The sequence below is a fragment of the Leucoraja erinacea genome, chromosome 27 (assembly GCF_028641065.1).
Source record: "Leucoraja erinacea ecotype New England chromosome 27, Leri_hhj_1, whole genome shotgun sequence".
Lineage (NCBI taxonomy): Eukaryota > Metazoa > Chordata > Chondrichthyes > Rajiformes > Rajidae > Leucoraja > Leucoraja erinaceus.
Genome location: NC_073403.1, coordinates 2,504,903 through 2,532,545, shown reverse-complemented (window position 1 = coordinate 2,532,545; position 27,643 = coordinate 2,504,903). Strand labels below are relative to the sequence as shown.

The window sequence follows — 27,643 nt, the reverse complement described above, 5'->3', positions numbered from 1 at the left end:
GCTTGTTCAATGAATAAGGAAGTACCTCAACCTTCTAACCCGTGTTCCATGTACAGATGTGCTCGAGCTTCTTGTGTTGTTTTTGAGGCGGTGGATAATTTGGGTAAACTCCCTTTTATATCCTGCTTAAGAAGGAACTGCAGATGCTGGAAAATCGAAGGTAGACAAAAATGCTGGGGAAACTCAGCGGGTGAGGCAGCATCTATGGAGCGAAGGAAATAGGCAACGTTTCGGCTCGAAACTCAAAGGAAATAGGCAACGTTTCAGGTCGAATGAAGAAGTCTATGAACAAAGGAACTATGAAGAAAGACTGGATAGACTCGGCTTGTACTCTCTAGAATTTAGGAGATTGAGAGGGGATCTTATAGAAACTTACAAAAATTCTTAAGGGGTTGGACAGGCTAGATGCAGGAAGATTGTTCCCGATGTTGGGGAAGTCCAGGACAAGGGGTCACAGCTTAAGGATAAGGGGGAAATCCTTTAAAACCGAGATGAGAAGAACTTTTTTCACACAGAGAGTGGTGAATCTCTGGAACTCTCTGCCGCAGAGGGTAGTCAAGGCCAGTTCATTGGCTATATTTAAGAGGGAGTTAGATGTGGCCCTTGTGGCTAAGGGGATCAGGGGGTATGGAGAGAAGGCAGGTACGGGATACTGAGTTGGATGATCAGCCATGATCATATTGAATGGCGGTGCAGGCTCGAAGGGCCGAATGGCCTACTCCTGCACCTAATTTCTATGTTTCTATGTTTCTATGTTTCTAATTGCATGCTCAGGCAAAGCGTAAAAAATATCAATAGCAGTGATCAAAGATAACTGGGTAGATGGAATTATAGTGTAGCAAAGTGTGGAGACATACATTTGGGTAGTAGGAATAAAGGCATAGACTATTTTCTAAATAGGGAGAGAATCTAGAAATCAGAGGTGCAAAGGGACTTGGGGGCGCTGGTGCAGGAGCCCCAAAAAGCTAATCTGCAATTCGGTAGTAAGGAAGGCGGAAGCAATGCTAGCATTTATTTCAAGAGGGCTCAAATACAAAAACAGGGATGTAATGCTGAGGCTCTATAAGGCGCTGGTCAGGCTGCCTTTGGAATATTGTGAGCAGTTTTGGGCACCATATCTGAGGAAATATGTGCAGCTTCTGGAGAGGGTCCAGAGCAGGTTTACAAGAATGATCCCAGGAATGAGTAGGGTTAACATATGATGAGCGTTTGTCGGCACTGGGCCTGTACTCGCTGGAGTTTAGAAGGATGAGGGGGGATCCTCATTGAAACGTACCAAATAATGAAAGGCTTGGATAGAGTAGATGTGGAGAGGATGTTTCCCCCAGTGGGAGAGTCTAGGACTAGAGGTCACAGCCTCGGAATTTAAAAAATGTTCCTTAGGAAGGTGATGAGGTGGAATTTCTTTAGTCAGAGGGTGGTGAATCTGTGGAATTCTTTGCCACCAAAGTTCCGTCAATTTGTATTTTTAAGGCAGAGATAGATAAATTCTATCTAGTACGAGGTTATGGGGAGAAGGCAGGAGATAGGGGTTACGAGGGAGAGATAGATCAGCCGTGATTGAATGGCGGAGGAGAGTAGATGGGCCGAATGGCCGAATTCTGCTCCTATCACTTATGACCTTATGAGTCCTTGGTCACTATATTATATCAATTCTGGTGCCAATTAGTGCTGTCTTTTATTAAGTATTGATCATCAAAGATAGATAAAGAATGGAAACATGCCCCACAGCAAACATCAGACGCTCGTTCTACATCAATCACTTTTCTTTATCCCTATCATCTTTTAGTGTTTAGTGGCCCTTCAGCCATCATGTCCATGCCGACCAGGGATCCCCCAACATTAACACTATCCTACACACAATTTACATTCATACCAAGCCAATTAACCTACAAACCTGCACGTCTTTGGAGTGTGGGAGGAAACCGAAGATCTCGGAGGAAACCCACGCAGGTCCCGGGGAGAACGTGCAAAATCCGTACAGACAGCGCCCGTGGTCAGGTTCGAACCCGGGTCTCTGGCGCTGCAAGTGCCGTAAGGCAGAAACTCTACCGCTGCGCCACCGTGCAGCACTGTTTGTAGGCTTTGGTAAAATTGGTTTTGATAAAATTGTAAATTGTCTCTAGTGTGTCCGATAGATGCTAGTGTACGGGGGGTGGTCGCTGGTTGGCACGGACTCAGTGGGCCGAAGGGCCTGTTTCAACGCTGAATCTCTAAACTAAACTACAACTAAACATAGAGTGTTAGAGTCGTACAACATGGAAACAGCCCCTATAGGTTACACCATCTACGAAAGCTCCGCTTGCCCATATCCCTCTAAACCATTCATAGAAACAAAGAAACATAGAAAATAGGTGCAGGAGTAGAGGCCATTCGGCCCTTCGAGCCTGCACCGCCATTCAATATGATCATGGCTGATCATCCAACTCAGTATCCCGTACCTGCCTTCTCTCCATACCCCCTGATCCCCTTAGCCACAAGGGCCACATCTAACTCCCTCTTAAATATAGCCAATGAACTGTGGCCTCAACTACCCTCTGTGGCAGAGAGTTCCAGAGATTCACCACTCTCTGTGTGAAAAATGTTTTTCTCATCTTAGTCCTAAAAGATTTCCCCTTTATCCTTAAACTGTGCCCCCTTGTTCTGGACTTCCCCAACATCGGGAACAATCTTCCTGCATCTAGCCTGTCCAACCCCTTAAGAATTTTGTAAGTTTCTATAAGATCCCCTCTCAATCTTCTAAATTCTAGAGAGTATAAACCAAGTCTATCCAGTCTTTCTTCATAAGATAGTCCTGACATCCCAGGAATCAGTCTGGTGAACCGTCTCTGCACTACCTCTATGGCAATAATGTCCTTCCTTAGATTAGGAGACCAAAACTGTACGCAATACTCCAGGTGTGGTCTCACCAAGACCCTGTACAACTGCAGTAGAACCTCCCTGCTCCTATACTCAAATCCTTTTGCAATGAAAGCTAACACCATTCGCTTTCTTCACTGCCTGCTGCACCTGCATGCCTACCTTCAATGACTGGTGTACCATGACACCCAGGTCTCGCTGCATCTCCCCCTTTCCCAATCGGCCACCATTTAGATAATAATAGTAAGTTTCTATAAGATCCATTCCCATCCATCAGAATAGTTTATTGATATGTACCCAAGAAAATAATTTTTTGAGTCTGGTTCAGATCACACCCTTGAGCTCCATTGTTAGGACGATCACAAACCAATGACACGGAACTAGTCTTCATAATTTAATCTGCTGGTGAATCTTTAAGACCAAAGTATTCTCTTACACTGAGACAGCTGGAGTTAATGAGGTGCTGCAGAGTGGGCCGGGCCAAGGACTTTGTGTTATATCGTGTGGATTTCCTATCTAATTGGCATAAAGGAGTCTTCAACACATGAATGAAATGATTCAGTAATGTTGGTTTCATGTTCGTTTTATGCTTCCCCAGGGCTCCATGTAACAACTGCTCTGCCCTGGGGCCAGTGAGCTTACACATACCCTATTCCAGATGAGACGGAACTGACATTTGATGGCAAATGGATGTAAAAAACAGATTTAGTTTAGTTTTTGTTTGGAGTGGGTGTGAAAGTGGGATAACATAGAACTAGTGTGAACAGTTCGGCATGGACTTGGTGGACCGAAGAACCTGTTTCCGTGCTACATAGAAACATAGAAACATAGAAAATAGGTGCAGGAGTAGGCCATTCGGCCCTTCGAGCCTGCACCACCATTCGATATGATCATGGCTGATCATCCAACTCAGTATCCTGTACCTGCCTTCTCTCCATACCCCCTGATCCCTTTAGCCACAAGGGGCACATCTAACTCTCTCTTAAATATAGCCAATGAACTGTGGCCTCAACTACCCTCTGTGGCAGAGAATTCCAGAGATTCACCACTCTCTGTGTGAAAAATGTTTTCCTCATCTCGGTCCTAAAAGAATTCCCCCTTATCCTTAAACTGTGACCCCTTGTTCTGGATCTATCTCAAAACTACACGAAAATAACACTTTTTTTAGTTGGGTAGATAACTGACCATGGGCGAGAGGTAGAATCTGGGGTTGGGTCGATGACAAACTAGGAAGAATAAAACAAATGGGATTCATTTAAGGATGAATGTGAATGATGGTTGATGGCTAGCACAGACTTGGCGGACCGAAGGGCCTGTTTCCATGCTGTATTTTTTAGTTGAGCTTAGTTCAGAGATACAGCGCGGCAACAGCCTCTTCGACGCAACTGAGTCCACACCGACCGGTGATCCCCGCACATTAACATTATCCGATGCTAGGGACAATTTACATTTTCTACCAAGCCAATGAACCTGTAGGTCTTTGTAGTGTGGGAGGAAACCGAAGATCTTGGAGAAAACCAACGCAGGTCACGAGGAGAATGTACAAACTCCGTGTAGACAGCAGCCGTAGTCAGGATCCTCCAGTGCTTCTACGCAGCGGCGGTGGAAAGCATCTTGTCCGGGAACATTACCATCTGGTTTGGGAATTGCTCTGCCAAGGACAAGAAGGCTCTGCAGAGAGTAGTGCGTTCGGCCGAACGCACTATGGGAACTTCACTCACCCCCCTGCAGGAACTATACAACAGGAGGTGCAACTCCAGAGCAAACAAAATCATGAGAGACCCCTTCCACCCCTGCAACAGACTGTTCCAGCCGCTACGGTCAGGCAAACGCCTCCGTTGCCATGCGGTGAGAACGGAGAGGTTGAGAAGGAGTTTCTTCCCAGAGGCAATTCGGACTGTAAACGCCTATCTCACCAGGGACTAACTCTACAGAACGTTTTCCCTTCCATTATTTATTATGTAAAAGAATATGTGTGTTATGATTGTGTTTATAATTTGTTTGGTTGTTTTGTTGTTTGTCTTTTGCACAAAAGACCGCGAGCATTGCCACTTTCATTTCACTGCACATCTCGTATGTGTATGTGACAAATAAACTTGACTTGACTTGATCGAACCAGGGCCTCTGGCGCTGTACGGCAACAACTCTACCGCTGCGCCATTCTTTTCTCCGCGGCTCTATGACTCAAGCTGAGGGTCAGAGCAGAGAATCCAGGACGGGAAGTAGAGAACAATCCTGATATTTTTCCCAATTTCCCTTCCTGTCCAGCTGGTTCTATCATCTTGTCCTAACATGAAGTTGAGCCAGGTTAGGAGATGTTAAGACAATTCCCCGCAGAGAAAGGTTTCAAGGAGCATCTTAAAGTTGGCAAGAAGTTGAGCGATGATTGGCGATGAAATTCAAAAGCTTACGGGCTCGGCAGAGAAAGGAAGTTGCAGAGAGACAGCGAGATTGGTTTGGTGACTTGAACGTCCAGGAGCGGAAAATAATGCAGAAAGTTGTGTGCACTGCCCAGTCCATCATCCACTCTGACCTCCCCACCATCGAAGGGGTCTATCGCAGTCACTGCCTTAAAAAGGCTGCCAACATCATCAAAGACCCACACCATCCTGGCCACACACTCATCTCTCCGTTGCCATCGGGAAGAAAGTACAGGAGCTTGAAATCTGGAACATCCTGGTTTAGAAACATAGACACATAGACAGTAGGTGCAGGAGTAGGCCATTCGGCCCTTCGAGCCTGCACCGCCATTCAATGTGATCATGGCTGATCATCCAACTCAGTATCCCATTCCCTGCCTTCTCTACATACCCTCTGATCCCCTTAGCCACAAGGGCCACATCTAACTCCCTCTTAAATATAGCCAATGAACTGTGGCCTCAACTACTTTCTGTGGCAGAGAATTCCACAGATTCACCACTCTCTGTGTGAAAAATGTTTTCCTCATCTCGGTCCTAAAAGATTTCCCCCTTATCCTTAAACTGTGACCCCTTGTCCTGGACTTCCCCAACATCGGGGACAATTAGGAACAGATTCTTCCCCACAGCCATCAGGCTATTGAATAGGCCATCAAACAAACTCTGAACAATAACAGCCTATTGCACTTTATCTGTGTATTCAACTTTATCCTGTTCTGTATACTGTAATGTTAAAATTGTACAAGGCATTGGTGAGACCAAATCTGGAGTATGGTGTACAATTTTGGTCGCCAAATTATAGGAAGGATGTCAACAAAATAGAGAGAGTACAGAGGAGATTTATTAGAATGTTGCCTGGGTTTCAACAACTAAGTTACAGAGATAGGTTGAATAAGTTAGGTCTTTATTCTCTGGAGCGCAGAAGGTTAAGGGGGGACCTGATAGAGGTCTTTAAAATGATGAGAGGGATAGACAGAGTTGATGTGGACAAGCTTTTCCCTTTGAGAATAGGGAAGATTCAAACAAGAGGACATGACTTCAGAATTAAGGGACAGAAGTTTAGGGGTAATATGAGGGGGAACTTCTTTACGCAGAGAGTGGTAGCGGTGTGGAATGAGCTCCCAGTGGAAGTGGTGGAGGCAGGTTCATTGGTATCATTTAAAAATAAATTGGATAGGCATATGGATGAGAAGGGAATGGAGGGTTATGGTACGAGTGCAGGCAGGTGGGACTAAGGGGAAAAAAAAATTTGTTCGGCACGGACTTGTAGGGCCGAGATGGCCTGTTTCCGTGCTGTAATTGTTATATGGTTATATGGTTACTATGTTTACATACTCTGTCGTGCTGCAGCAAGCAAGAATTTCATTGCTCTATCTAGGACACAATGACAATAAATCTCCCTTGACTCTTGTCACTACAGAGGCCAGTTCCGGTTTCCTCCCACACCTCAAACACATGCGGAGTGGTTGGTTAATTGGCATCCGTAAAATTGTCCCAGTCATAAAATGTTAGTCCTACAACACGGAAACCCTGCGATATGCCCCATCGAAGCTGGATCCACCTGCCCACGTTTGGCCCATATCCCTCTAAAATATCCCTATCTAGGTACCAGTCGTAATGTCTTTTAAATGTTGTTATTGTACCTCAACTACTTGCCCTAGTAGCTTGTTCCATATGCCCACTGTGTGAAAAGGTTGCCCCACAGGTTCCTATTCAATCTTCCCCCTTCCATCTGAAACCTGGTTCTGGATTCCCCTACTCTGGATAAAATATTCTGTGTATTCGCCCTATCCCGGGGGTGGGGAGCCTGCGGCCTTTTGGACACATGCGGCCTTAAGTGCGGCCTTTTGAATGAATCCTTTTATTTTTATTAATATGTTTTTGTTCGTCTTTTATTAATTTTAATTTTAATCTTAATATGAATGTATTTAAAATACCAAAGAGTGAAAGAAGATTCGATGAAATAATCCTCCCCGACTGAATTAAAACATTAGTAAGTCATGAGGGCTATTTTAACAAAATAATGTACATTTGGAAGTATATCTAATTGAGGTTTCTTGGATGCGGCCTTGTTAGATTACAGCTAACTTAATGTGGCATTCCAGCATGAAAAGGTTCCCCACCCCTGCCCTATCCATTCTCTTCATGATTTTACCCACATCTACAAGATCACCCTAGGAATAAAGTCCTAGCCTGTCCAATCTATTGCTCAAGCCCACAAGTCCTGGCAACAACCTCGTATCAAACAAGAGGACATGACTTCAGAATTAAGGGACAGAAGTTTAGGGGTAATATGAGGGGGAACTTCTTTACTCAGAGAGTGGTAGCGGTGTGGAATGAGCTTCCAGTGGAAGTGGTGGAGGCAGGTTCATTGGTATCATTTAAAAATAAATTGGATAGGCATATGGATGAGAAGGGAATGGAGGGTTATGGTATGAGTGCAGGCAGGTGGGACTAAGGGGAAAAAACATTTGTTCAGCACGGACTTGTAGGGCCGAGATGGCCTGTTTCCGTGCTGTAATTGTTATATGGTTATATGGTTATATGGTAAATCTTCTCTGCACTTTTCCCAGTGTAATTACACCCTTCCCATAGCAGGGTGGCCAAAACTGAACACAATACTCCAAATGTGGCTTCACCAACACCTTGTAACTGTAAGATAACATCCCAACTTCGATACTCTATCCCTGACTGATGACAGGCAATATTCCGAAAGCCTTCTTGACCACTCTATCTACCAGGGACCCTACATTCAGGGAATTAAGTAGCTACACTCTCTCGACTCTACAACACTCCCCAGGGCTTGGCCATTCACTGTGAACAGGTGGGTGGTGGAATCTGGAGAGAGTTGTTGGTAGTGACACTCTGAAAGGTGCATAAACGTCGCCTATTCCTTCGCTCCATAGATGCTGCCTCGCCCGCTGAGTTTCTCCAGCATTTTTGTCTACTAATGAAATTACAAGTGCTTTCTCCTTAATATATTCCTCGCTGAAAACCTAGGAGACCCTTAGTTAGAAGGTCCATCTCCGGCCTCGGAAGATACATAGCTCAGCGGGTCAGGAGAACATGGATATGTGACGTTTTGGCTGGGGACTTTTAGAAGAACATTGTTTATCCATGTTCTCCCGAGATGCTGCCTGGCTCACTGGACTACTCCAGCACTAGGTTTTTTTTTTGTTGTAAACCAGCATCTGCAGTTCCTCATTTCTACTTGCAACTATCTCGGTTGGTCGGCTCGATTGTAATCATGTATTGTCTTTCTGCTGACTGGAGAGCATGTAACAAAACCTTGATACACGTGACAATAAACTCAACTCAACTCAATGCAACCCAACGCAACCCAACTAAATTAAACGCTAGTAAATGCATAAAACACTGGTAAACGCTGGAAAACTCTAGTAAACGCTAGTTAACTCTAGTAAACGCAACTCTGGCCTCGACCTTGCTTGTTTGATGGGTTGCTTTAGATAGTTCCAGATTGTTTTCTAAGCTCAGTCAAGGATGCCCACTCTAAACAGCAACGACTATCTTTGCTCAGTCTGGCCACCTCACCAGATTGGTACAGAGGACATGTGTAGGAAGGAAGTGCAGATGCTGTTTTAGACAATAGACAACAGACAATAGGTGCAGGAGTAATCCATTCGGCCCTTTAAACCGAAGATAGACACAAAAGGCTGGAGTAACTCAGCGGGACAGGCAGCATCCCCGGAGAGAAGGAACGGGTGACTTTTCTGGTCGAGACACTTATTCTGAACTTCTGAAGAAGAAGGGTCTCGACCGGAATCGACACCCATTCCTTCTCTCCAGAGACGCTGCCTGTCCCGCTGAGTCACTCCAGCTTTTTGTGTCTATCTTTGACACAGAGGAAAGTCCAATTAGGCCTTTGTTCTGGGAGCATGGGAAAATTCAAAGACGGTTCAGCCAACAAAAGTAATAATGTGCCGTTGGGAGAGTAGGTAGCGGACGATGGCGTTGCCCTGTGAGTGAGCACTGGCGAGCAGGCGGGGAGCGGTGGGAGAATCTTACCTCTGAAGCACGCCGCACCAGCTGCAGTTGAAGCGATCCTCAGCATTGACACAGGCGTTACAACTCAGGTGTTGCAGACACACTGTGAGTGAGAGAGAGGAGATGGTGGCATGAATTCAGTGCACTACTGAAGGAAACAGACAGAATCGCTTGGGCAGCTTACAACCCAGCGCTATGAATACTGAATGTGTAAGAAAGAACTGCAGGTGCTGGCAAAATCGAAAATGCTGGAGGAACTCAGCAGGACAGGCGGCATCTCTGGAGAGAAGGAATGGGCTACGTTTCGGGTCGAGACCCTTCTTCAGACCCGCTGGGTTACTCCAGCATGTTGTGTCCACATTCGGTGTGAATATTGACTTCTCTAAGTTCAAGTAACTCTTGCTTTCCCTCTCTCTCCATCCCAGCTCTCCGACTAGTTTCACTGCCCTCCTGATTAGATTTTACTGATTGTATGTCTTCCCCTTGCACTTCGTCTCCTTTGATCTTTCATCTTCACACCTTATCCTTCCATATCTCTGTGTCTCCCTCACCCCTGACTCTCAGTCTGAAGGAGGGTCTCGGACTAAAATGTAACCCATTCCTTCCCTCAATAGATGCTGCCTTTCCCGCTGAGTTGCTCCAGCGTCTTGTGTCTATTCCCTGGAATTAGTTACTGCACCAAATTTTATGGAGGGAGCTCAGCCCACAGTCATGAAAGAGAGAGAGTTAAACTGACTTTTGGACTTTAGAAATTCAATCTCACAAGAGGCAACACCTGTTTTTCAACTCTTTACTTAAGTCTTTAGATATACAGGGGGAAAACAGGCCCTTCTGCCCACCGAGTCCATACTAACCAGCCATCACCCCGTACACTTGCACTATCCTACACACTGGGGACAAATGACAATTTTACTGAAGCCAATTAACCTATAATCCTGTCCGACTTTGGAGGGTGGGAGGAAACCCAACCGATCACAGGGAGAACGTACAAACTCTGTACAGACAAGGCCCGAGGTCAGGATCGAACCCGGCTCTCTGGCGCCAACTCTACCGCTGCGCCACCGTCACGCCGTCTCTGTGGGATTCAAAGCATGAAGTGCTTCCATTGTGAATCTTTGCTGCAAAGAAATTTCAGAAGAGGAGAAATGCTCCCCATTTTATCTCGGCAAAGCGTAAAAATGAGTGTTTTTACGTTTGACACTGAAATGGCGATTTGCGGTCCTTTTGGTTTCCTCTCCGGGCCAAGTCGCTGGATATATTGTTCAGGGAGAGATTGGCAGATTCTTGATTGGTACTGATGTCAGGGGTTATGGGGAGAAGGCAGGAGAATGAGTCACGGGGTTGAGAGGGAGAGATAGATCAGCCACGATTGAATGGCAGAATAGACATGATGGGCCGAATGGCTTAATTCTGCTCCTAGAACTTATGACCTTATGAACTGCCTTGGAGATTGACATCCCAAATGACCTTCTTCCCGGCCAACAATAAGATCATCTGCAGTTCTTATTAGTAGTGTTCTTATATTACTTTCAATGCTATGGAACTGCATATTCGAGGAAGGGTCTCGACCCGAAAAATCAACTATTCCTTTCTCCAGAGATGTTGCCTGACCCACCAAGTTACTTTAGTATTCTGTGTCCACTTTAAGAACATTGTTTATTTCAGTAGTGCAGTTCTGTGGGTGCAGGGAACATGCGTGGCTGGCTATAACGTTGACTGCAACAATGTGTGCATGTAATTACTAATGTTGGGACAAGACCAGTTTACTGTCTCCGCCCTTCCTCCAGGTTTCTGCCACATTCCCATTTATCCCATTTATCCCATTAGCTCCCTCAGCTCCCATTAAAATGACTGGGATTTGATCCCTTGTTTTTGAAACGCCCCTTGGCTCTCCCCCACACTGTTTCGGCGATCCAAGTCAGTTGTATCCTCACCAGAGAGAGTCGGTCAAAGAATCAAGTCTCACTCCAAAGACCTGTCACATAAATCCTATCTGCTGTGCTAGCCCCATATTGGGGGAAAACTAACCTGGCAGAGGCACAAAAAGCTGGAGTAACTCAGCGGGACAGGCAGCATCCCTGGAGAGAAGGAACGGGCGATGTTTCAGGTCAAGACTCTTTCATGCCTTGATCCGAAAGGATGGCGTGACTTCTTCAGACTGAAGAAGGGTCTCGACCCGAAACGTCGCCAATTCCTTCTCTCCATAGACGCTGCCTCACCCGCTGAGTTACTCCAGCGTTTTGTATCTACCTTCGATTTTACCAGCATCTACAGTTCTTTCTTAAACAGTGAATCTGGAGGTGTGCGTTTTCAAACTTCTGTACCTCTTGCCTGATGGGAGAGGGGAGAAGAGGGAGTGACCGGGGTGAGACTGGTCCTTGATTATGCTACTGGCCTTGCCGAGGCAGCGTGAGGTGTAGATGGAATCGATGGATGGGAGGTTGGTGTGTGTGATGGCCTCAGCTACGTCCAAATTTCTCTGCAATTTCTGTGGTCTTGGATGGAGCTGTTCTCATCCCAAGCTGTGATGCTTTCTACTCTAGAAATTGGTGAGTTTTTGGGGGGCATGCTGAACCTCCTAAGCCTTGTAAGGAAGTAGAGGTGTCGGTGTGCTTTCATGGCCATCGCTGCGCTGCTCCAAGGGCAACTTGCTGATGAGATTTATTCCAAAGATCTATTCCTCCGTGCTTGGTCATAAGACAATTAAACACGCATGATTCTTAAAGCAAGAGGGGAAAGAGTTAAAGGTGATCTGTGGCCTAACTTGCTCACATGGAGGGAGGTGCGTACATACGTAGAGGCGAGCGCAGTCACAACATTTAAAAGATACTGGACAGCTATGTGGATAGGAAAGGTTTGGAAGGACATGGGCCAGACGCAGGCAGGTGGGACCTGCGGAAAACAGTTGCTGTGTGCTCATGATCATAACATTGACTTCAGCTCAACTCGGTTCCGTTTAGTTTATTGTCACCTGTACCGAGGTACAGTGAAAAGCTTTTGTTGCGTGCTAACCTGTCAGCGGAAAGACAATACATGGTTGCAATCGTGTCATTTACAGTGTATAGAAACATAGAAACATAGAAAATTTCTCTATTTCATCATCTCCCCGTTTCACTTTCCCAAGACTCTCAGTCTGAAGAAAGGTCTCGACACGAAACATCATCTATTACTTTTCGCCATAGAAACATAGAAACATAGAAAATAGGTGCAGGAGTAGGCCATTCGGCCCTTCGAGCCTGCACCGTCATTCAATATGATTATGGCTGATCATCCAACTCAGTATCCCGTACTTGCCTTCTCTCCATACCCCCTGATCCCCTTAGCCACAAGGGCCACATCTAACTCCCTCTTAAATATAGCCAATGAACTGTGGCCTCAACTACCTTCTGTGGCAGAGAATTCCACAGATTCACCACTCTCTGTGTGAAAAATGTTTTCCTCATCTTGGCCCTAAAAGATTTCCCCCTTATCTGTGACTCCTTGTCCTGGACTTCCCCAACATCGGGAACAATCTTCCTGCATCTAGCCTAAAGGGATCAGGGGGTATGGAGAGAAGGCAGGTACAGGATACTGAGTTGGATGATCAGCCATGATCATATTGAATGGCGGTGCAGGCTCGAAGGGCCGAATGGCCTACTCCTGCACCTAATTTCTATGTTTCTAGGTTTCTATGTGAGATTAGTGTAACTTGGCATCATGTCTGGTACAGACCTTGTGGGCCGAAGGGCCTGTGCCAGAGTTTTCGATGTTCTACCTTGCAATTGGAGAACCACGCGGAGGTGTCGCACAGCAGGAGAGATTGGGCATGCAGTCTACACCCGAGATCGTGGAGTGAGCAGGCCACTCTATGAAAAAATGTAACTTACTGGAAACCGGAGTGAACTCTAAGGCAGAGTTACTCTTGATGACACTCATGTCCATTTCCACCCTGTGGTATTCGTAAATTGTCCGCCGCTGATCATCTGCAAATAGGAACGCAATGTAACGTCATGAAGCAAGGCGGCCGTCAATGGGATGTGATTCCCCCCCCCCCCCCCCCCCCGGAAACGCAATCTGCACCTCCATCGTTTAAGAAGGAACTGCAGATGCTGGAAAATCAAAGGCGGACAAAAGTGCTGGAGAAACTCAGCGGGTGCGGCAGCATCTATGGAGCGAAGGAAATAGGCAACGTTTCCTATTTCCTTCGCTCCATGCAAAGAGTTGAACAATCTCCACTATAGGAAATAGGCAACGTTTCGGGCCGAAACCCTTCCGGGTTTCGGCCCGAAACGTTGCCTATTTCCTTCACTCCATAGATGCTGCTGCACCCGCTGAGTTTCCCCGGCACTTTTGTCTACCTGCACACCCATTGCTTAGGTTAGCTTGGAATAATAATAATAATAATAATAATAATAATAATAATAATAATAATAATAATAATAATAATAATAATATCAGACTACGAATAATGGGCTACCAAGCTGCATCTGTGGCTGGGAAAAGATAACATCAGAGAAGAGTCTCAAGATCCACCAGGACAGGTAAAAGTGCCTGGGAGAGCTTGGTGAGGGGCCTCGCTTGACCAGTACTCTCTAAGAGGTAGGTCAAATCAGTCGAGTGAAGCCCAGAGGCAGGTTGAACCACCACAGTCCATAGGGTATCAGCATCCCAAGGTGACTTGGAGCCCATCCGAACCGGCAATATTTTTCATGTCGACATGGGGTTCAAATTCACCGCAACTGCAACGTTCCAAACCAGCGCGTTCCACAAAATCCCACTCGCAAGATGATTTAAATGGGCATTCATTTACAGCAATTCCTTCCATTTGGCCTATAAATTTATGACAATGAGATTTTAAAATCATGTTATATTGCGAATTCTTGTGTGAATGTTATTAGGCTATTTAAAAATGTAAATCTTTTCTTGAGAAATGGATAGATGTTTAGATCTAGTAATTGAATTATGTAATTAGCTACAATTGGGTAACTAACTAATTATATGCTTTAATTTCAGATCATCCAAGTAAGATTGTTTAATATTTCTTTCAGAATGCATCAATCTATAATAACTGAAAATTTCTTTCAGTTCTCTTAATTTTTAATAAAGTTATGGCCATTTGACTGTCCTCGATCACAGCTTTTGTGTTAAGTCGACGGAAAAGCAATAGGGAACAAGATGCTAATTTCCGAGTATGAAAATGGCCATAACTTTTTTAATACTTGAGATATGAATGTGAATTAGGTGTCAAATTAAACTTATTTTTATGCTTTATCTGATGGGATAAATTGCAGACTTGATTTTTAAAATCTCAACATTTTGTAACATTGCTACATTGTGTGTGTAGGGTCGTGTTAGTGTGCGGGGATCGCTGGTCGGCACGGACTTGGTGGGCCGAAGGGCCTGTTTCTGTGCTGTATTTCTAAACTAAACTAATCCAGTGCTATCACAGACCTCAGTCAATGGGTTGTAGATAGATCAGGACCTTTGGCCCACAATGTCTAGGCCAAGAACATGATGCCAAGGTCAACATCACTGCTGCCTCAGGTGATTCACATCCCTCCAATCCTGCTTTCAAGTGTTTTCAAATCCAAGAAAAATCACTCCCGATCCTTCTAATCCAGTGATAAAAATGCTGGAACTACAGATGCTGATTTATACCAAGAGTATAACATATGTTGAGCATTTGAAGGCACTGGGCCTGTACTCGCTGGAGTTTAGAAGGATGAGTGAGGGCCTCACTGAAACCTATCGAATAGTGAAAGGACTGGATACAGTGGATGTGGAGAGGATGTTTCCACCAGTAGGAGAGTCTAGGACCAGAGGTCAAAGCCTCAGAATTAAAGGACATTCCTTTAGTAAGGAGATGAGGAGGAATTTCTTTAGTCAGAGGGTGGTGAATCTGTGGAATTCATTGCCACACAAGGCTGTGGAGGCCAAGCCAATGGATATTTTTAAGGCGGAGATAGACAGATTCTTGATTAGTGCAGGTGTCAAGGGTTATGGGGCGATGGCAGGAGAATTGGGTTGAGAAGGAAAGATAGATCAGCCATGATTGAATGGCAGAGTCGACTCGATGGGCAGAATGGCCTAATTCTGCTCCTACCACATGAACCTATGATAGACACAAATGCTGGAGTAACTCAGCGGGTCAGGCAGCATCTCTGGAGAACATGGATAGGTGACTTTTCAGATTGGGGGCCCCTCTTCAAACTGATTATAATGGGCCCTGGTAGCAAGTATTGAAGGTTTTCATGCTACCAGTTCTCCCCCCCCCCCCCCCCCCCCCCTTCCTCCCAACCTACAATCAGTCTGAAGAAGGATCCTAACAATAAATGTCACCTATCTATGTTCTCCAGAGATGCGGTCCGATCCGCTGAGTTACTCCAGCACTTTGTGTCTATCTTCGGTCTAGACCAGCATCTGCAGTTCCTTTCCACAGGTAGATGGGTGCAGGTGATTTCACCTTTGTTTCACCTTCAAACATTCACCTTTCCCAAAGCCATATTCTTGCCATAGAGGGAGTACAGAGAAGGTTCACCAGACTCCTGGGATGTCAGGACTTTCATATGAAGAAAGACTGGATAGACTCGGCTTGTACACACTGGAATTTAGAAGATTGAGGGTGGATCTTATAGAAACTTACAAAATTCTTAAGGGGTTGGACAGGCTAGATGCAGGAAGATTGTTCCCGATGTTGGGGAAGTCCAGAACTAGGGGTCACAGTTTAAGGATAAGAGGGAAGTCTTTTGGGGCCAAGATGAGAAAATCATTTTTTACACAGAGAGTGGTGAATCTCTGGAACTCTCTGCCACAGAAGGTAGTTGAGGCCAGTTCATTGGCTATATATAAGAGGGAGTTAGATATGGCCCTTGTGGCTAAAGGGATCAGGGGGTATGGAGAGAAGGCAGGGATGGGTTACTGAGTTGGATGATCAGCCATGATCATATTGAATGGCGGTGCAGGTTCGAAGGGCCGAATGGCCTATTCCTGCACCTATTGTCTATGTTTCTATGAGAGGTGATGAGAACGCAACTGCTTTTAGCACGACACTCAAAGACAAAATGTTCCTGAAGGTTACAATTACAGAATAATACACTAGATTCAGCAAGGGAATGATTTCTTGTTGGAAATATTGTAGACTGGTTGTGGTTTTGTTACCCAGCTCCAGGCAGTACTGGCCGAGGGCTGTGATTCCAAATTGTAAAAGCCTGACATTAATTCCAGGCTGCCTTGAATGTATCAGTACTATGTCACTCAGACCAAAGAGGGAGCTTCTGTGCCAAGGGATGAGGCAAGTTCTGAAAGCTGTTCCCCAGGGTGGGCTGAAGATATCCTCGTGATTAACTAAGAACAGCTGTATATCACAATAATCCAGTGTGGCACGGTGGCGCAGCGGTAGAGACCCGGGTTCCATCTTGGCTACGGGCGCTGCCTGTACGGGATTTGTACGTTCTCCCTGTGACAGCGTGGGTTTTCTCCGGGTGCTTGAGTTTCCTTCCAGACTCCAAAGACGTGCAGGTTTGTAGGTTAATTGGCTTCGGAGAAAATTGTAAATTGCCCCCAGTGTGTAGGATAGTGCTAGTGCAGGGGGGTTACTGGTCAGTGTGGGCTCAGTGGGCTGAAGGGCCTCTTTCCACACTGGTATTATGCTTCTTATATTTTTGTAAGGCTTAATTGTATTCATGTATAATATAATCTGATTTAATTGAATAACATGCAAACAAAATCAAATCACTATATCCCAGTGCATGAAAGTAATAAGCATGGAAAAGTATGATATAGGTGCAGGAGTAGGCCATTCGGCCCATCAAGCCAGCACCGCCATTCAATATGATCATGGCTGGCCATCCACAATCAGTACCCCGTTCCTGCTTTATCCCTTGATTCCTTTAGCCCTAAGAGTTAAATCTAACTCTCTTGAAAACATCCAGTGAATTGGCCTCCACTGCCTTCTGTGGCAGAGAATTCCACAGATTCACAACTCGCTGGGTGAAAAATGTTTTTCTCATCTCGGTCCTAAAAGATTTCCCCCTTATCCTTAAACTGTGACCCCTTGTTCTGGACTTCCCCAACATCGGGAACAATCTTCCTGCATCTAGCCTGTCCAACCGCTTAAGAATTTGGTAAGTTTCTATAAGATCCCCCCTCAATCTTCTAAATTCTAGCGAGTACAAGCCGAGTCTATCCAGTCTTTCTTCATATGAAAGTCCTGCCATCCCAGGAATCAGTCTGGTGAACCTTCTCTGTACTCCCTCTATGGCAAGAATGTCTTTCCTCAGATTAGGAGACCAAAACTGTACGCAATACTCCAGGTATGGTCTCACCAAGACCCTGTACAACTGCAGTAGAACCGGAAACATTTAACCTGCTTCTAACCTGCCCAATCCTTTGAGAATTATATATGTTACAATCCAAATACCAATACCAATTTTCTCTCTACAAATGCTGCCTGGCTCGCTGAGTTCCTCCAGCACTTTGTTTTTTGCTCAATATCTCGGTGTCCTCAGCATCTTGGCAAGGGTCTATCGAGGTTCTGCCCAGAAGATGGAAGATGTCCTTCTGGACAGATGTTTTCCATTCCCAGAAAAATATTGCTCATCATTTAAGGAACTGTAGACGCACCCAGACGTTTCCACATGCTGGGTCATGGACTCTTTTTACATGATCTTAAGCTGCTGCCCCACTGACCCAGAGACCCCTGGTTCGATCCTGACTACGGGTGCTGTCCGTACGGGGTTTGTACGTCCCCCCACCCTGGTGACCAAGTGGGTTTTCTCCGGGTATTCCGGTTTCCTCCTACACTCCAAAGGCGTGCAGTTTGTAGGTGAATTGGCTCCTGTAAACTGATAGGTTGGCTCCAATAGAAACATAGAAACATAGAAATTAGGTGCAGGAGTAGAGGCCATTCGGCCCTTCGAGCCTGCACCGCCATTCAATATGATCATGGCTGATCATCCAACTCAGTATCCCGTACCTGCCTTCTCTCCATACCCCCTGATCCCCTTAGCCACAAGGGCCACATCTAACTCCCTCTTAAATATAGCCAATGAACTGTGTGGCCTCAACTACCCTCTGTGGCAGAGAGTTCACCATTCTGTGTGTGAAAAAAAGTTCTTCTCATCTCGGTTTTAAAGGATTTCCCCCTTATCCTTAAGCTGTGACCCCTTGTCCTGGACTTCCCCAACATCGGGAACAATCTTCCTGCATCTAGCCTGTCCAACCCCTTTAAGAATTTTGTAAGTTTCTATAAGATCCCCTCTCAATCTCCTAAATTCTAGAGAGTATAAACCAAGTCTATCCAGTCTTTCTTCATAAGACAGTCCTGACATCCCAGGAATCAGTCTGCTGAACCTTCTCTGCACTCCCTCTATGGAAATAATGTCCTTCCTCAGATTTGGAGACCAAAACTGTACGCAATACTGCACCTGCATGCCTACCTTCACTGACTGGTGTACCATGACACCCAGGTCTCGCTGCATCTCCTCCTTTCCCAATCGGCCACCATTTAGATAATAGTCTGCTAATGTGTAAGATAGTGCTAGTGTGTGGGGTGATTGCTGGTTGGCAGGGACTAGGTGGGCCGAAGGGCCTGTTTCCAGGCTCAAGACTTGAAAAATAGGTGTGTAAGTAAGGTTAACACTCCTGATGACGATATGAAACTCTCTCGCCCGATGCCTGTAGGTCCCAAGGATATCTTTAGGCTGGCTTTATTCCATCTTGCAGAATGGTGATTCTGGTCTTCTTCACTGAGAATCAGGGAGAGTTATAAAAATGTCTGTCTCTCCTGAGCAATTATCCCTCATCACCAACGATATCTCTAATTCCCCTTTCCCCTGACTCTCAGTCTGAAGTCCAGTCTTAAGTCCAGTCCAGTCACAATTTAAGGATAAGAGGGAAGTCTTTTAGGACCGAGATGAGAAAATCATTTTTCACACACAGAGAGTGGTGAATCTGTGGAACTCTCTGCCACAGAAGGTAGTTGAGGCCACAGTTCATTGGCTATATTTAATAAGGAGTTAGATGTGGCCCTTGTGGCTAAAGGGATCAGGGGGTATGGAGAGAAGGCAGGTACGGGATACTGAGTTGAATGATCAGCCATGATCGTATTGAATGGTGGTGCAGGCTCGAAGGGCCGAATGGCCTACTCCTGCACCTATTTTCTATGTTTCTATGTTTCTATGAAGGGTCTTGACCCGAGACATCAGCTATTCCTTTTTCTCCAGAGATGCTGCCTGACCCGCTGGGTTACTCCAGCTTTTTGCGCCTTAAATGCACATCTGCGGTTCCATCCTGCATTTCAGTAAGGATGCTTCAGGTAAGTCTTGCTAAATATCGAAAATAGTAGCAGGCCAGATGTTGACTTCCACCTTTGAAATGCAGCTGCATTGAAAGCTCACTCCGACCTCCCTGTCATAGCACATAGAATACAGAACAGCACAAGAACAGGCCCTTTGGCCCACAATGTCCGTGCTGAACATGAAGACAGGTTAAACTACTCTCAATTGCTTGCACCTGATCCATAGCAGCCAGGATCATCTCTCTCTCTCCTCCCTTTCTCAAACAAATGGACAAGTCTGTGGAATTCTCTGCCTCAGAGGGCGGTGGAGGCAGATTCTCTGGATGCTTTCAAGAAGATTCACCAAACTGATTCCTGGGATGCAGTATAATGTGGATCAATGTGAGGTTATCCATTTTGGTGGCAAAAACGGGAAAAGCAGACTATTATCTAAATGGTGGCCGATTGGGAAAGGGGGAGATGCAGCGAGACCTGGGTGTCATGGTACACCAGTCATTGAAAGTAGGCATGCAGGTGCAGCAGGCAGTAAAGAAAGCGAATGGTATGTTAGCTTTCATCGCAAAAGGATTTGAGTATAGGAGCAGGGAGGTCTACTGCAGTTGTACAGGGTCTTGGTGAGACCACACCTGGAGTATTGCGTACAGTTTTGGTCTCCAAATCTGAGGAAGGACATTGTTGCCATAGAGGGAGTGCAGAGACGGTTCACCAGACTGATTCCTGGGATGTCAGGACTGTCTTATGAAGAAAGACTGGATAGACTTGGTTTGTACTCTCTGGAATTTAGGAGATTGAGAGGGGATCTTATAGAATCTTACAAAATTCTTAAGGGGTTGGACAGGCTAGATGCAGGAAGATTGTTCCCCAAGGGGTCACAGCTTAAGGATAAGGGGGAAATCCTTTAAAACCGAGATGAGAAGAACGTTTTTCACACAGAGAGTGGTGAATCTCTGGAACTCTCTGCCACAGAGGGTAGTCGAGGCCACAGTTCATTGGCTATATTTAAGAGGGAGTTAGATGTGGCCCTTGTGACTAAGGGGATCAGAGGGTATGGAGAGAAGGCAGGTACGGGATACTGAGTTGGATGATCAGCCATGATCATATTGAATGGCGGTGCAGGCTCGAAGGGCCGAATGGCCTACTCCTGCACCTAATTTCTATGTTTCTATGTTTTCTAAGAGAGAGCTAGATAGGGCTCTTAAAAATAGCAGAGTCAGGGGATATGGGGAGAAGGCAGGAACGGGGTACTGATTGGGGATGATCAGCCATGATCACGTTGAATGGCGGTGCTGGCTCGAAGGGCCGAATGGCCTCCTCCTGCACCTATTGTCTATTGTCTAACATTAACTCCCATTCACACAAGAGACTCCTGACGCTGGAATCTGGGGACAAAACTGAAGCTGTTGGAGCAACTTAGTGGGTCAGGCAGCGTCTGAGTTTAGTTAAGTTGAGTTATTTGTCACGAGTACCGAGGTACAGTGGAGAGCCTTTGTTGCGTGCTAACTAGTCAGCAGAAAGACGATACAAGATTATAATGGAGCCATCCACAGTGTACAGTTACTTGACGTGGATAGAGTGGCTGCGGTGGGAGAGTCTAGGACTAGAGGACAAAGCCTCAGAATTAAAGGACATTCGTATAGGAAGGAGACGAGGAGGAATTTTGTCAGTCAGTGGGTGGTGAATCTGTGGAATTCTTTGTCACAGAAGGCAGTGGAGGCCAAGTCAGTAGATATTTTTTTTAAGGCAGATTCTAGATTAGTACGTGTGTCAGAGGTTACGGGGAGATGGCTGGAGAATGGGGTTCGCAGGGAGAGACCGATTAGCCATGATTGAATGGCGGAGTAGACTTGATGGGCCAAATGGCCTGATACTGCTCCTATCACTGATGACCCTATGAATGCTGTTTTTTTTGCTCAAGATTCCAGCACCTGCAGTTCCTTCACAACCCCGGTGAGGTCTCATTTGGAGTTTTGTGTTCAGTTTTGTTCATTGGAAATAGAAAATAGAAAATAGGTGCAGGAGTAGGCCATTCGGCCCTTCGAACCTGCTGCAGGAAGGATGACTCTAAGCTGGAACAAGTGAAGAGAAGAGTTTACAAGTATTTTGCCAGGATCTGAGGGCCTGAGCTATAAGGACAGGTTGAGCAGACTAAGACTTTATCCCTTGAAGGGCAAGGGGATGAGGACTAATCTCATAGAGGTGTATAAATTCATGAGGGAGATGGGGTGAATGCACAGAATCTGTAAAAACCCGAGTCGGGGAACAAGAGCCACGGGGCATAAGTTTAAGGTGAGAGGGTAGAGACTTAAACCCCTGTCCCCACGGTATGAGTTCATTCCAAGAGTTCTCCCTGAGTTTGCCCTGATTTGAACTCGGAGATTTACGATAATGGCCACTCGTCGGTACTCGGGGCTCTCGTGGATGTTTTTTTCAACGTGTTGTCTTCATCAGTGTTCGAGTACCTGAAAAAGACGTCTTCACCAGCTACGTTCATTCTCCGTGCTTACCACGAGTTTGATTTTTTTTAAACTCGGGAGAGCTCTTGGAATGAACTCGCACCGTGGGGCAGGGCTTCCCGAGTAACTGCCAACCTTTCACTCAGTGGTAGGTAACATAGAAACATAGAAAGGTGCAGGAGTCCCGGCCTTCGAGCCTGCACCGCCATCAATACGTACCCGCCCGTACGTTCATACCCCCTCCATGCTTACCACCAGTTTAGTTTTTTTTTCCAGAATTCACCACTCTCTGGTGAGAGAGCTCTTCTCAATTTTAAAGGATTGCACTGTGGGACAGGGTCCTGGATTAATAGGAACAATCTTGAAGGGCAACCAACCCCATAAGAATTTTGTAGTGGTGGGTACAGGGAAAACCAAGTCTATCCAGTCGCTAAGCCCTGAGAGGAGGTCTGGTTGAAGTCAGGTCCCTCTATGACAGGAACATTGCAAAGGTCATTGACATTTGGACAAGGAAATCAAAAGACATTTGGACAAAATACATGGGTTGGAGATATTTTGAGGGATATGGGCCATAGGCAGGCAGATTGGACTAGTGTAGATCGAGGGGTTTCATTGTCGGAGTGGGCAGGTTTTTAGTTTGGTTTAGAGATACAGCTCAGAAACAGGCCCTTCGGCCCACCGGGTCCGTGCCGACCAGCGATCCCCGTACATCAACACTATCCTACACCCTCTAGGGACAATTTTTACATTTACCAAGCCAGTTAACCTACAAACCTGCACGTCTTTGGAATGTGGGAGGAAACCGAAGATCTTGGAGAAAACCCACGCAGGTCACAGGGAGAACGTGCAAACTCCACACAGACAGCACCCGCGGTCGGGATCGAAGCCGGGTCTCCAGTGCCGTGTTCGCTGTAAGGCAGCAACTCTACCGCTGCGCCACCGTGACGGGCCAAAGGGCCCTGTCTGCCTCTGTAACCATGGGTTCACTCACCAGAAGCTTGTGATTCCACTTGGTCGATCATGAAGGCATCAGACAGTCCCACTTTGACTGGGTGTTGTTCAGAATTTATCTGAGTCACAGTTATCGGGACCTAGAGATCAGAGCAAAAAGCATTGTTAACCTTCAAACACTGACACCAGCTGAAGATAGACACAAAACGCTGGAGTAACTCAGCGGGACAGGCAGCATCTCTGGAGAGCAGGAATGGGTAACGTTTCGGGTCAAGATCCTTCCGCAGTCTGAGTTACTCCAGCAATTCTGTGTCTATCTTTGATTTAAACCAGCATCTGCAATTCTTTCCTGCACAATGCCACCAAACATGCAGGTGGACAGTAAGCCATTTAGAACAGAGATGAGGAAACACTTTTTCTCACAGAGAGTGGTGAGTCTGTGGAATTCTCTGCCACAGAGGGCGGTGGAGGCAGGTTCTCTGGATGCTTTCAAGAGAGAGCTAGATAGGGCTCTTAAAAATAGCGGAGTCAGGGGATATGGGGAGAAGGCAGGAACGGGGTACTGATTGGGGATGATCAACCATGATCACATTGAATGGCGGTGCTGGCTCGAAGGGCCAAATGGCCTACTCCTGCACCTATTGTCTATTGACAGGGAAACACCTATTCAGCCCAGATAAGAACCAAAACGACTATAGCAAAAGGATTTGAGTATAGGAGCAGGGAGGTTCTACTGCAGTTGTACAGGGTCTTGGTGAGACCATACCGTGCCGCCCATGCGGGATGAAGTCATTCTGGGGTCACTGTGCGGTTTTAAACAAAACAACAGAAATAAGCTCAGCGACGGTAGGCTAAAGAGGGGAGGATTTACAGCAAAAGCAAAGACAATGGTTTAGACGAGGCTTGGTCAATGAACTAGAATTTAGAAGATTGAGGGGGGTACAGAGAAACTTACCAGACTGATTCCTGGGATTGTCAGGACTTTCATATGAAGGAAGATTGTTCTGATGTTGGTTCCAGGAGAAGGGGCTAGAAGTTTAGAAGATTGAGGGGGGATCTTATAGGACCGAGATCAGGAAAATTTTTAAGGGTAGGGAATCTGTGGACAGGCTCTGCACAGAAGATAGTTCCCGAGTTGGGGAACAGTTCAGGGGGCTACAGTTTAAGGAGGGGGACCGAGATGAGGAGAACTTTTTTCCCACATGGCTAAACCTGCAGGGGGTATGGAGAGATACCTTTAGCCACAAGGGCACATCTAACTCCCTCTTAAATATAGCCAATGAACTGTGGCCTCAATTACCCTCTGTGGCAGAGAATTCCAGAGATTCACCACTCTCTGTGTGAAAAATGTTTTCCAAATCTCGGTCCTAAAAGATTTCCCCCTTATCCTTAAACTGTGACCCCTTGTTCTGGACTTCTCCAACATCGGGAACAATCTTCCTGCATCTAGCCTGTCCAACCCCTTAAGAATTTTGTAAGTTTCTATAAGATCCCCCCTCAATCTTCTAAATTCTATCGAGTTCTCACCTTAAACCTATGTCCTCAGGTTCTTGATTCCCCTACTCTGGGCAAGAGGTTTTGCGTTTACCTGATCTATTTTTCTCACGTAAAATTCTGTAAGGACGAATTTCCATTTTCCCAAATGCATGTTAGGAGTCAACTCTCCGAATTAAAGTTCGACGTTTTGGAATAAAAATTGTCAGTCAACAAGAGAAAGGTCCCACTATTTGTCTTCTGCCATTCAACCAATCTTCCATCCATGCTAGTATCTTCCCCTGAATACCATGGGCTGTCATCTTATTTAGCAGCCTCACATGCGGCACTTTTCAAAGAACCTTCTGCAAATTCAAGTAAACAACATCCACTGACTCTCCCTTGTCTGTCCCTGCTGGTTTAGTGTTTGCCGACTGGTTTACATGTGACAATAAACTAAAGTAAACTAAATCTATAAGGTAGACGAAAATGCTGGAGAAACTCAGCGGGTGAGGCAGCATCTATGGAGCGAAAGAAATAGGCAACGTTTGGGGTCAAAGTCAAACTATAGGTCATGATGCAGCTTGGTATGGCCACATTTGCGTGCAGTTCTTCTGTAGGTCTTTGGAGTGTGGGCGCAAAACCGAAGATCTCGGAGAAAACCCCGCGCGGTCACGGGGAGAACGTGCAAACTCCGTACAGGCAGCAACAGTAGCTGGGATCGAACCCGGTGTCTCTGGCGCTGTAAGGCAGCAACTCTACCGCTGCGCCACCGTGCCGGCCCCTTGATGTTCCCCGTCCGCGCGTCACGCTCTACACTCACGTCCTTGTAGCTGAAGACGATTCTCCCCTCGTGACACAACATGGCCTGGAAGGTGAAACTTCCAATGTCCTCTCGGTCCGGCAGGTACACTTTGTCCCATTGTACGACAAATGCAGTCCCTGAAAAGTACAGACAGGACCAGTGAGACGTGATACAGAGGCACGTGGGCAGCTGCTTACACCTTACTACAGCGACTTTCATATAGAAACATAGAAATTAGAAATTAGGTGCAGGAGTAGGCCATTCGGCCCTTCGAGCCTGCACCGCCATTCAATATGATCATGGCTGATCATCCAATGAAGAAAGACTGGATAGACTCGGCTTGTACTCGCTGGAATTTAGGAGATTGAGGGGGGATCTTATAGAAACTTACAATATTCTTAAGCGGTTGGACAGGCTAGATGCAGGAAGATTATTCCCGATGTTGGGGAAGTCCAGAACAAGGGGTCACAGTTTAAGGATAAGAGGGAAGTCTTTTAGAACCGAGATGAGAAAATCATTTTTCACACAGAGAGTGGTGAATCTGTGGAATTCTCTGCCACAGAAGGTAGTTGAGGCCACAGTTCATTGGCTGGATTTAAAAGGGAGCTAGATGTGGCACTTGTGGCTAAAGGGATCAGGGGGTATGGAGAGAAGGTTATTGATTTGGATGATCATCCATGATCATATTGAATGGTGGTGCAGGCTCGAAGGGCCGAATGGCCTACTCCTGCACATATTTTCTATGTTTCTATGTTTCTATGTTTCTATGTTTCTATGTTTCTATGACTCCAAATTGGTTGACATGAGCTGTCAGTAATGAATGAAAAGTTTAAGGCCACTTGTTTTTTTGTTAATACTTTTGAGATACTGCATGGAAACGAGCCCTTTGTCCCACTTGAGCCCACGTTAAGCGCGGCACGGCGGCGCAGCGGTAGAGTTGCTGCCTTACAGCGCCAGGGAGCCAGTTTCGATCTTGACTATGGGTGCGGTCTGTACCGAGTTTGCACGTTCTCCCCGTGACCTGCGTGGGTTTTCTCCAGGATCTCCGGTTTCCTCCCACACTCCAAAGACGTACAGGTGTGTAGGTTATTTGGCTTGGTATAATTGTAAATTGTCCCTAGTGTGTGTAGGATAGTATTAATGTGCGGGGATCGCTGGTTGGCGTGGACTCGGTGGGCCAATTGGCCTGTTTCCTCGTTGAATCTCTAAACTGAACCAAACTAAACTATACCTGTGCAAGGTGCTGGTGCGGCCTTGGGTCTGGTGCACAGTTCTGGACTTCTTATTTCAGGACAGACATTCTTGAATTGGGCACCATGCCGAGAGAATTGACTAAATTGATTCCTGAGGTGAGGGGGTTTTCCATGAGGAGATTGAGGAAAATTGGGCAATAGTCACTGACGTTTAGGTGAACTGATTGAGATGTAGAGGATTCCAAGGAGGTTGGCCAACTAGCTGCAGAAGGTTGGGCAGCTTATAGCCCTGTGGTATGAATATTAACCATATAATAACCATATAACAATTTACAGCACGGAAACAGGCCATCTCGACCCTTCTAGTCCGTGCCGAACACGTATTCTCCCCTAGTCCCATATACCTGCGCTCAGACCATAACCCTCCATACCTTTCCCGTCCATATAACTATCCAATTTATTTTTAAATGATAAAAACGAACCTGCCTCCACCACCTTCACTGGAAGCTCATTCCACACAGCCACCACACTCTGAGTAAAGAAGTTCCCCCTCATGTTACCCCTAAACTTCTGTCCCTTAATTCTCAAGTCATGTCCCCTTGTTTGAATCTTCCCTACTCTCAGTGGGAAAAGCTTATCCACGTCAACTCTGTCTATCCCTCTCATCATTTTAAAGACCTCTATCAAGTCCCCCCTTAACCTTCTGCGCTCCAAAGAATAAAGCCCTAACTTGTTCAACCTTTCTCTGTAACTTAGTTGCTAAAACCCAGGCAACATTCTAGTAAATCTCCTCTGTACTCTCTCTATTTTGTTGACATCCTTCCTATAACTAGGCGACCAAAATTGTACACCATACTCCAGAATTGGCCTCACCAATGCCTTGTACAATTTTAACATTACATCCCAACATATTGATTTATCTAACATCAAGTAACCCTTGCATCCCCTCTCTCTCCATCCCTCCCCCCGCCCAGGTTGTTGTACGAGCTTCAAAGTCATCCTGTTGAGTCTCATTGTCTGTAACTAGTTTTCACCTAGCGCACAGCTAACAATGGCCTGTTTCCTTTATCATTGTTACATTTTTGCATTTCTCTCGTTCATTTTTTCCACATCACCATCTATATCTGTTGTTTCCCATTCCCCTGACTCTCAGTCTGAAGAAGGGTCTCAACCTGAAACATCATCTATTCCTGTTTTCCATAGTTGCTGCC

General features: G+C 45.9%; 1 protein-coding gene across 1 annotated transcript in view; it reads right to left on the bottom strand.

Annotated features, from left to right (window-relative positions):
* Positions 1-27,643, bottom strand: part of LOC129710019 (plexin domain-containing protein 1-like) — a 224,738-nt gene that overhangs the window by 110,981 nt on the left and 86,114 nt on the right. The window contains exons 6-9 of the mRNA XM_055656707.1: positions 25,258-25,376; positions 23,002-23,101; positions 13,148-13,243; positions 9,303-9,384 (exon numbers count right to left, since the gene is read on the bottom strand). Coding sequence (XP_055512682.1) covers positions 9,303-9,384; positions 13,148-13,243; positions 23,002-23,101; positions 25,258-25,376 — 397 coding nt within the window. The remainder of the gene's footprint in view (positions 1-9,302; positions 9,385-13,147; positions 13,244-23,001; positions 23,102-25,257; positions 25,377-27,643) is intronic.